Source organism: Tympanuchus pallidicinctus, unplaced genomic scaffold, assembly GCF_026119805.1.
Source record: "Tympanuchus pallidicinctus isolate F22 unplaced genomic scaffold, pur_lepc_1.0 scaffold26, whole genome shotgun sequence".
NCBI lineage: Eukaryota > Metazoa > Chordata > Aves > Galliformes > Phasianidae > Tympanuchus > Tympanuchus pallidicinctus.
This window is the reverse complement of record NW_026294743.1, coordinates 2,589,526-2,600,393: the sequence shown is the minus strand read 5'-3', so window position 1 is coordinate 2,600,393 and position 10,868 is coordinate 2,589,526. Positions and strand designations below refer to the sequence as shown.

General features: G+C 45.4%; 1 protein-coding gene across 1 annotated transcript; it reads left to right on the top strand.

The window, feature by feature from the left end:
• The first annotated feature begins 621 nt into the window (after positions 1–621).
• Positions 622–5,669, top strand: LSM6 (LSM6 homolog, U6 small nuclear RNA and mRNA degradation associated). The gene is made up of 4 exons (XM_052690233.1): positions 622–760; positions 1,316–1,428; positions 4,137–4,250; positions 5,488–5,669. Exons 2-4 carry the CDS (start codon positions 1,335–1,337, stop codon positions 5,520–5,522), a joined length of 243 nt encoding a protein of 80 aa, XP_052546193.1. The 5' UTR covers positions 622–760; positions 1,316–1,334; the 3' UTR covers positions 5,523–5,669.
• Positions 5,670–10,868: the final 5,199 nt, after the last annotated feature.

Sequence of the window (10,868 nt, the reverse complement as noted above, 5' to 3'; positions counted from 1 at the left end):
TAAGGATACAGAACTGTTGTTCATCTCTGTCTTTCAGAATGCACACGTTCGTAAGCTTAGCATTAAAAAGGAAATTAGAAGGATTTTGTTGACTGGCATCAATGAACCAAGAGACCAACAGCAGCAAACTGAGACACAGCCAGGACAGGCACCACGTGCTGCTCTGTGCCGCTCCCTGCAAGAACCGCCTCAGCTGCCCACTGCTCTGCATGCTGCGACCAGGCTTCCCTGGCCATGCAGCCTTTAAAGCCTTCGACGTTCAGCTTTTGGGGAAAAAAGTGCCACTGAAGTAGTGTTTGGGAAGGTAAACGCCTCGGCATGGAAGAGCGAACGCGAACCCACACGCTGTGCATTTTCCCCGTGTTACAAAGACGAATACCAAGGTACAAAACCGATCATGGAAATACAGAAAGAAAAATACATCCAGTCCAGAAGATTTCACAGATTATCAACGCTCGTCAAGGTACTACGTCCCTAAAAGACAAGTTCAAAACCGACACACACATGCGTTTTCCAGACGGCAGGCCGCAGCAGGGTGCGGACGCAGAACGCCGAGGCCCCGTCCTTTCGGAGCACGTGACCCCAGCCCGCTACCCGCGCACGGCGGCTCCTCCCCGAAGCGCGAAGGCGGCGCGGCTCGGGGCGACCGGAACCCGCTGCGCTTTAACGAGCGCGCCCTGCGCGCCGTGTCCCTGCCGCCGTGCCGTAGCGGCCGCCGCTGATTGGCCGCCTGCGCAGGGCCGGGCGCGCGTAGCGGCGGGTGAGTGCGAGCGGCGGCGGGCGTCGGCCGGGCAGCGATGGGGCGCCGAGCCGCCGAGAGCGGGCCGGGCGATGCACCGGGTGGGGGGCGCGGTGCGGCGGGAGCTGGGGTCGATCGCTTGTCCGCACCGGGCACCGCTTCTGCCCGGCGGGAGCTGACGGCCGCGTGGGCGCCGGGGCGCCTGCGTGGGACGGGGCCGTAGGGACAGGTTTTGTGCCGCTTTGGAGCGCGGAGCGTTACGAGTGCAATGCTGAGCGCTGAGTCTTGTCCCGCATTTACCCATAAGGGTTTGTTTTCGTCCCATTCAGATTTTCTCATGCCTTAACCGGGGCCCTGTCTGTACTGAGTGTCTGAAAGTCCGTGTTTGCGTGTTATAAAATCACAGAATGGTTTGGGTTGGAAGGGACCTATAAGACCACGTAGTTCCAACCCCTGCCCTAGGCAGGGACACCTCCCTCTGGGCCAGGCTGCTCGCAGCCCCATCCAGCCTGGCCTTGGATGCCTCCAGGTGGGGCACTTCCTTATCCAAATGTCTAATTTCACTGCTCTTCCCAGCTTACCAAGAAAAACCAAGATGAGTCTACGAAAACAAACTCCTAGTGACTTCCTGAAACAGATCATTGGAAGGCCAGTTGTTGTAAAATTGAATTCCGGTGTCGATTACCGAGGTAAGATCTCCACATGTCTGTGATTTCCTTGTTTGGAGAGGCTGGCACAGATGCACTGCTCTTAAAAAGCAAAACAGTGTGATCTGGCAGCTTGGAGTATGTGAATATAGACCTGAAAATGGTGACACTAAGGAAAAACCAAAACAACTGGAGAGGCTGATGAAGAAGAGCTAACAGATGTAGAGATTAAGGTTACCGAGACCACTGCTGTCTCCAGTCACAGTGATTAGAGTGGAAGCTCAGTTTTCTAACTGGAGGTTTGTAAAGCCAGGCTTGGATCACGCCTCCCAAAACGGCCAGGCAGTCCCCTTTTCAGTGCGCCGATAGAACACCTCATTTAAAGCTGTTCCTTTTTTGTCTTCTTCCTATTTTCCAACTCCTGGCACAGACCTCAGTCCGGTACAGCTTCAGACAATGACCTGTGCTGCCAGCAATAAGCCCACTCTTACAAGAGAGAAGAAACAGTGGTTTGTGTTCTTGGTTAAACAATTGCCTAGCCTTCTGTTGGATCAAGATTCATAGGGATACAGGAGAAAGCTCTGTGTGGTTTTTGCTCCTCTATGCCCAGCGTTGGGTTGTTTGTTTGTTTGTTTGTTTTTGTCTAGTTCTGAACACAGACCATCAGTTTTATTGTGGAACTGATCTGTTTATCTTCATGCAGTGTATGCAGGATTGTAGGGTGTTTTGGGAGCAATAAATGAAACTTGTCTGTTCAGTGAGATGTCCTTCTCCTACTCCATTTAGAGTAAGAGTATCAGCCTATACAGTTTTTTCTTTTAGTTAAGTTTGGATGCTCTTATCACACATCTCCTGTGAGCACAAACTGGGTGTTTTACTGTGGAATGATTTAAGCATTCCAACCATGCCAGAGATTGCTTCAGATAAGTTTAATTCAGCTGGCTCATCTTAGTGCTTCTTTATCCTTTGACAAGGAATCCTGGCGTTTTGACACCAGCCCAATGTGGTACAGGAGTTTTTTTCCTTTCTTTATTTCCTTCTGTTCTCTCTTCTTCCCTCGCTTGATGATGGTCCTGCAACTGGAAACCTCCACAGTGATTCCATTTGGGAAATGCACACTTCCTTTCTGTACAGAAATTTGATCATCTGTACAAACCAAACATCAGAAAACCCAGCATCTCAGGCTTTTGTTGCAGATCTATCTAGATTCTGCCTGTAGGCTACACTGCTCATCCCATGCCTGCCCCTCCACCCTCCCAGGCACTGTGCACACAGCAGTTGCCTGGTACACATGTTGGTGTGCTGTTGTAAGATGTCTTGGTTCACTGCCAAGTGCTGTATGCATCTAAGGGAAGAAATCCTGGGAAAGCACACGTGCGATCAGTTGCACACATGGATATGAACGTACAACATTGCTACATACAGATGAAAAGAACAGGTAAAATATGAGCCAGGCTGGGCAGCAACAGCGCGTAATGCTACAAGTGTCCTGAGTGTAAATACAAAGAAAAGGAAGACTTGTTTCCACAAGTGAAAATGCACCCCAGGCAGTTGAATGATAGCTTACAAAAAACCCTCAGCCCAATTTTTGTTTTGGACAGACATTTGTTTTCTATCCATCTTGAAGCACTCAGCCTTACTGGAAAGAAATGTTGTCACTTACTTGGTTTGGAAGTTCTGGTGCATTTAAAACACTTCGTTACCAGTCAGATTTTCCCCATTTATGTGGAAACGGGGGGATGAAAAACACATAGAGGAAAATAACAATCCTCCAGCCATTACAAGTTGGCAAGAAAACTTAAATTCCTCATTATTTAGTGGAAGATATTACAGTAATACTTCTGGAAAATGAGAACATACCCTAGAGGAAGATTCTCAGACTGGAGTTCTCCCCCTCCTCAAATGCAGCCAATGTAATGCACTTCTTCAGTTTTAATGCCAATTAGATTGTAAATTAGATTGTTTTTCATTTTAGTAGTTGTATTTTTAGTAGCGGTGTCTGTGTGCAAGGAAGAAGTCAGGAAAACACAGGCAAGATGGAGATGAGCAGCTTGTTAGAGATTGTTTTATATACACAACTGGCAAAACACATCGCATCTTCTGAGCAGTTCCTTACGTCCATTAATCCCCACGTTTAGTTCACTACGCGCATGTTCTGTTTGCTCATTAGTTGGAAAAAATGTGGCTGAAGATTTCAGTGTCATTTGAAAACTCTTTCCCTGTTGAAGACGATGCAGAATTTTATTTCCACAAAAATCGTACTGGCAGCCCATGTTACTCTGAGTCCATAAGAATGAAAAAAAAAACCACCAAAACAGCAGAAAAAGGTGTGTGGTGTCCTGTATCAGAAGGGTTATTTCTCACACGTCCTTGATGAGCTTTGGTCAGAATTCAACTTGTAGCCTTGTTCTTAGGTTGCCCAGTTACACTTTATGTCACAGGTTTTTCTCAGGAGCAGGGCATAAAGCAAAAGCAAGAAGGAACAACTGAACTCTCAGAATGGAAGACGTCATCTTTCAGAAGTCACGTCTCAGTGAGTTCTCCCCATCCAGTCATACGTAGAACCTGAGGTTCCCTACTCTCAGTTTAATTCTTTTAGTGCTCTCTGGGCCACCGACTGACTCACCTGACCACACTGGGGACTTTTGTTGGTTATGAATACATTTTTTTTTCTTGCACTTGCAAAGCCTTTTTGTTTAATTTAAAGATAAGCCGAAGTTGATTCACTTTTCAACTGTCACTCTCTTCAGGTGTCCTGGCTTGCCTGGATGGGTATATGAACATAGCTCTGGAACAGACAGAAGAATACGTAAATGGACAATTAAAGAACAAGTATGGGGATGCGTTTATCCGAGGAAATAATGGTAACTCCTCCTTCCTGTGCTGTGTTTACTTTTTACAACACTTCTTTTCAGTGCCTGTGCTTTTCCTCAGACCTGGATGAATGCTGTTCATTAATGAGGGAGGTTACTTTTTACTAAAGATTCTACTAGCAAAAATCACTTGCGCTTCACTGTTGAGCCTTGGAACATCCCAGTGCAGCAGGTGGACTGCAGCACACTATAAAGACGATGAGCATCCTTCCCCACCACAAGAGAGACTTGCTTTTATCCATAGGCTGATGAATATCCCAGGCTCCTGAAATGCTGCTGCGGTATCAGTTAAGTTAGGTTAAAACAGTGGGACATGCCAGGGAGAAGAATATCTAAGCATGGAAAAGGTTCACAAGTCAGATGTGAGGAGGCTTGTAGAGAAGGTAAAGGAAGCAGAGTTTGACAAAGTTACTAGGAAAGAGGGAACAAAAAGAAACAAGACCTGAACCCCATGTTACGTAGTCATGTTTTGTTCTGGAGAGAAACAATCCTCGAATGAGTTCAACTTGTTGTTTTTTCTGAAAAGTTTAGCTTGGTCCGGTAAGGTGCACCTTGCAGCCAGGCTGTCGATTCTGGGAATTAGGATTTGTTACAAAAGTTAAAAACAAATGGATGAGAGGCATGAGAACGAAGCACAGGCTAAGCGAAGAACTTAAGACATTCCACATCTAGGAGCATGATGCAATTTCAAAATATGGGCACTCAGAACACAGTCTGCACAGTTCCACTGCAAGGCAAAAGCGTTCCTACAAAGTGCATGGGAAGCACTGCATGACGTGATGTTCTGCTAGCAGCAGCCAAGTAGGTGAAAGATGTCTGCTGATTCATAGGTGCTTGTTAGCGTTGTAGGGAGTGCTTGGGATTTCCAGCTTTTGTTGACAGATCATAATGTGGATGTCCAACACCCTTGATTTCACTGCTTGAAAGGGAAATCATGCTCTCCTTGTTAATGCTGCAGGGTAGCTAGGTTTATTCTCCATCTGTGCAGTCTGCATCACCTGGAGCATACTGTTTGACTATGGATGCAATACTGAATCAAGTTAGTACGTAACATCTAAATCTGATAGCATTTCTTGGAGCCTGGACTGAAACGTTTTTGACTTTACTCACACTAAAAGGGATTAATTTCACTTATTTTTAAAAGCCGCGGAAGTAATAAGTTTTAAATAAACAGGCTTTGCACATTACTTACTGAAACTTTAACTGTACTGCTTTCTTCTTTTCACAGTATTGTACATAAGCACACAGAAAAGAAGGATGTGAAGATGCCAGAAGGAGGCTCTTCTGTATTTGTGACTCTCTCCAAATGGATGAGACCTATTTCATTTGTAGTTTATCATTCACAGGTGGCATATTCAAGTGCTTATTTTTTTTTTTTAAATAAATGTAAACCAATGTAAGCTTCCTGAATATTTTTGTTTGAAAATATGGTTTTGTTCCGCTGCACAGAAATAAAAATGAAGCATGCAAGAACGTCACAAGACTAATTCAAAGCACCAGCTCGTTTGGTGACACTAACAGTCACAGCAAAACTAATCGGTAGGTAAGCAGGTGTACAAGAACTGCATGCTGCAGCTGTGTAGCCGTGGCAAAAGAAGGGTTTAAGTAATGCTGGGAAGGGAGAAGCATTTGGTGACAGTGACCTGGCCCTGTCAGAAAACACAGTTAGTTTCAAATACCAAACTGCAGTAAGAGTCACTGGGAAGAAAAGTCAGCTGCTGCCTGTTGAATTACCCAAAACGTCTTGAACGGTGGGACTGCCATGAAGGGATGGAACAGTGACACTTCAACAGTGAGGGGTGGGGAATGAAATGGAAGAAAAGCCCTGAGGGGCAGCACTGCCTCGCTGTGGAAGTCAGTCACCAGTGAAAAGCTCTCCGCCGGTGCCCCGGCACAGCTTGCAGCCGCATCAGCACCTGCCTCAGTTCCCCACCCCTGCTTGCAGTACCTTTGTTTCTACATCTCTTCTCCACGCACAAAGGATTTATTCAATATAAAAACATTTTAACTCATACCTAAAGCTACTCTTTAAAACAGACCGGAAATCCAAAAGCTTTGATAAACGTGTATCCTCCTCAAACTGCTCACTCCTGTTCCCCTATCTGCTTACCCCCAGCCTGGTACCATCCGTATTTGTTCATTTTTAGCCAAAAAAGTGGAAGAAAAAAAAAGTCGAGTTCATAGAGTGGGGTATGTGTGAGAGGAAGGGAAATCTCTTGTAGGCAGTCAAGTTGGAACTTGTTTACATTCTGCAGCAACGCTCCCAGTTAATCAAAGAGCAGTGAGAAAAGCCAGCTCAGTTTTAGATGGATACTTGCATCAGTTTATAAAATAGCTTCTCATTTTATTTGCAGTCAGCCAAGAAATAAACCATGAGTGTTCAGGTAGTCTGATGTTACTGCACATAACACACAGATTTTTCAGGATGTTTTCTTGTTCCTCAAGACAAGGATAAAGTTTGTGATAAGGCTGTTTAGGTTTTTTTGTTTTTAAACGAGTTTTTTGAAGCTCTGCTTTATTCTGTGAGCCATCAATAGTGCCCTCTTGAATAAAGGAAATGAAATACTTCTAGTTGTGGGTGGATAAACAAGACAGCACTTATTCCCAAGTACCAGTAGCTCCAGTGCAAGTAGGGAACAGCAACTTTTCAATTATCCATGGGAGAGAATGTGGATTGCTTTTTTTTGGTGAAAAATGATTAGGGAATAATTCCAAATCATTTTGCAATTAATAGTTAACCTTTAACATTAAACACTTCAGAAGCCACTAAAGGACACATAAATAGAGATGATACTTTATAATACCCTGCAGTAATTTATCATTCTTTGACAAGGGCTTGAAAAGGGTCCAGAATGCAAGTACAAATCACCAACTTGCTCTTTTGTAAGGGACTTCTTAAAAAAGAAAGCTGTGGCTCCAAGTAAAGTGTGCAGTTTCTCATTTACTTTGTCATTTAGATACAGCTGTCAGGTTACTGCGTTCTTCCAGTCAGGGACTTTTTTTTTTTAATTTTAATGTTTATTTTTCATTTCTCTTCCTCCTGCACCTACCCACCTGTAACAACAAATTCAGCACAGCCTTTGCTTTGTCCACAAGAGATTGCATCTCTAACTTTCTAACTGCATCTCTGTTTCTACAAGGCTAGTTATGGAACAACTTCCAGTTGGGATCTGCTACTTCAAAAATCAGAGCATGGTCTAATCACATATTAAACACGAACTTGGAAAATATTGTTTGGTTTAAAATGCTGAGATTTTTGTTAATGTATTCCAGATCACGAGGTCACTATTTGCTATGCAAGGTAGGTAAGAAAATTTGCATTAAAGAAGAGCTGTTGCAATCTGTATTCGAGTTTCAAAAGTAACTAAAATTACATGTTTAATTCCCACAGTCACTGACCTTCACGTACACTTTGTAAGACTTTTGCTCTTAATGCAGACTTCAGCCCTCATGTTCAAGACAGTTCAACATTGAAGCCTTACTTCAATAGGCATTCCAACATTTGGATTGTCTGAGTTGGATACAACATCCACCTTGGATTTACTTATCGTTTAGTAGCTGTTTTAACTTACTGTGTTGTGTGTGACATAGCAATCAGGAATAAATCAGCCCACTTTCAGAGCAGCGTATGGAATGCTACTCAAAGTTGAACGCACTCTATCCCATCACCAATGCGTATGAACATCAAAGTGTGTATTTCACAAACCCCTGATGCTTACAAATCACTCAACCAAATTTAGCTCCTTATCTCATAGGGAGAATGGCTACCAATGGCAATACCATACATTTTTCTTTCTCTTACAATGCATCTTCACACAAAGACTGTATCAGATACTAACACTTATGTCCTTCATTTATTTCTTCTCCCATGTCCTAATGCTCTCTGCCCAATAGCTGTGCTTTTACCTGTAGATCAAGCACATCTAGGTCAGGACTGAAAGTAAAGTTTCCCTTAAGCAGCTTACATATGCCGGTCCATAACAGCAACTACTTCTTTAGAAGAATGCATCCGCAATTAAACAATAAAAATTAACCAACAAATGAATTGAATTTCGAAGGACAAAGATGCATTTGTGTATATGCATACTGTCTTAATGTGAAGAGATCACTTCAAGAAACTACGGCCATCCAGTCTCTGCCCCTTTCCACACTCTCAGTTCCCAAGCAGAGCAGAAACTCCAAAGTGTCTCATTGAAATGCAGTACTACAGCACATCCCCTTGCACGGCATCCTGACCAGATGTAGCAAGGCCTCACGCTCCGTGGGAGCAAAAGAAAGCATGACAGGAAGAAGGAGCCATATACTCACCATCAACAATGGAACAGCCAGAGACAAGGCTAACACTCAGGCCCCCTGTACCCTGCAGTGCCCCCATATAAAGCAAGCAAGGAATGCTGGGAGAGGATTCCTTTAAAGGTGGGTGAGCTGGGTATGGCAGGCTTTCAATTTTTCTTCTGACTTCTCATCTCAAAGGAAATCTAACGCAAAAGCATTCTGAACATTATTTATTTGAGCTATGACCATCTTTTTCGTATCATTTCAGTGACAAAACAGCCACCCAGAATCCTTCTGGGCACTACTTGCCCATTAGATCACAAGGTTCGCGCCCTTAAGCGGGGATTAAACAGTGCTGCTGTAGGTTTCAGCTGCATTGTTCATGGGAATCAAGAATGTGTGGAAGTGTTTGCAAAGCGACTCCTTAGAGCATCTGACTGATGGTACCAACGCCTGAGCTTTAATATGCCAACCCACGCCTGCAGCCAGCTCCAGCTCATTGTCATTTTTGAAAGCAAACAAACAGTAGAACCAGTGCTGTGAGTCTGAGGTTCCTGTGCCAACCTTCTCCAAAGCAGAGAAGGGGCACAGCAGCCAGCTCTCCCTGAGAGGTACCGATCTCACCCGAGGGGCTGCTGCACACAGGGTTCAGTGGTGCCAAGCGGCTGCCTGGGGCGCAGCTCTCAAGGACGGCGGAGGCTGCTTGCTGTGGGATCACCAGAGCCAGTTCTGTGTAACAGGAGCCCACGGGCAGCTCCCGCTGCCTGCGCCACCTGCCTGGCCTTGCCCTCATTGTGCAGCACGGCAAGGTGCTCTTATGAGAGCAGCCTCCAGGAGCAGAGATGTTTTCTTGTAAGAAAATCGCGCAATAGTTCAAGTGGCCAAAAGAGAGAGCTTCTCTCCTCAGGCAGGGTCAGATCTGCTTTGTGCAGCAGAACGTGGGAAAAATCCATCCAGGCTCTAATGCTATCTGAACATGTTGTACACAGCATCTGAAGGGAGACGCTATTTACTCACTGTCTGTATCCCTCTTCTTTTTCTGCCTAAAGCAGCTACCCATTTGCTGTCAGGCCTTTCTTACTGGGAGCCAGAAAAAACCCTGAATCACCCTTCTCCTCATCCCCACCCACACCCCACACACCCTCAAGTAGTTACCAAGTAAAGTGCCGGGGCAAGGGTAAGCAGAACAACGACACACAGGAGGCCAAGCCTTATCCTGTACTTGTGTTATATTAGTTCGTTCCCAACAACACCTGAACGCACCACCAAACCTCACTAAGTTTGACAGAGGAACAGCAAAAACAGCTGACTAGGGAGAAGCAGGAGGTCCTGCTAGAACTTCTACTGACCCTCCTTCCAACTACATGTCAGAGAAGTATCCCCTTTTCCCCGATCTCCCCAAACACAGAGCCACACATGTGCACAGGTCAACCCTGAGATGCAAGTTCGTAAGCACTGTTGTTCATTCTACCCAACGGAGGATTTTTCTTTTCTAGAAATCTGCGACAGAACTGTCGCTGAGAAAACAATGATCAGGGAGTAAGTTGCCATACATCCCCTTCTCCGTGTCAGCTTCCTAACAACAAAGAAATTTATGACAGGAAAAAGCCCACACTCTCTCCAGTGACAGCAGTGCCAATTGTCTGTGTCTGGGCCCCGTCATGAGAGACATGTGCAGAGCATGGCTGAGCAAAAACGACTCCAGGTCACAGCTCTGGCCAGAAAAGACTGAGGCAATGCTGTCCTGTTGGGTGATGCAACCAAAGGCTACGGGGAGGACTGTATTTCTTACTGGGAGCAAATGCCTGTCACTTGGCGTTAGAACTTGCAGCTGGGGGCTGCTGGTAGGTGCTCATGTCGTGGTGGTGACTATGATGGGATTTTTCCATCTCTAAGCAGGAAGCGATGCTGACATTTGGTTTGACTGCCACTGTGAAGCCCTTGAGTTCTCTGCTTGAGTGCAGACAGCAAGGATGAACTCAGTGTAAGGCTGTATTTCAGCCTCACTGAAATAAGTCCTGAATACCTCCTGCCTAGTCCGTGCAGTTCTCTGACTTGCTACTGAGCTGAGCAGGGCTACCTGCAGGCCTGCAGCCTGCAACCCCATGGTGCTTCTGACAGCCATGTGAGCCCTGGAGCTTGCTGGAGTGCACAATGAAGTGCGTGCCTAAGGCACAGCAGCAGCTGAAGAAGGCTGCGTGATGCTTCAGTACCACACTATAACTCGAAGACGCACATTTACCTGCAATGCTGCTTTTGAGTCTTGTCACTCCATGTCAGAATGGCTCCAATGCATTTGGTGGGTTTAGATGTTTCCCTCTGGATTGGCAGAGG

Excerpts from the sequence above, each read along its gene's own strand:
- LSM6 (XM_052690233.1), top strand. The coding sequence starts at position 1,335 with ATGAGTCTACGAAAACAAACTCCTAGTGACTTCCTGAAACAGATCATT. Across the intron at positions 1,429-4,136 it reads TTCCGGTGTCGATTACCGAG|GTGTCCTGGCTTGCCTGGAT; the intron begins GTAAGATCTCCA and ends CACTCTCTTCAG. Across the intron at positions 4,251-5,487 it reads GTTTATCCGAGGAAATAATG|TATTGTACATAAGCACACAG; the intron begins GTAACTCCTCCT and ends TTCTTTTCACAG.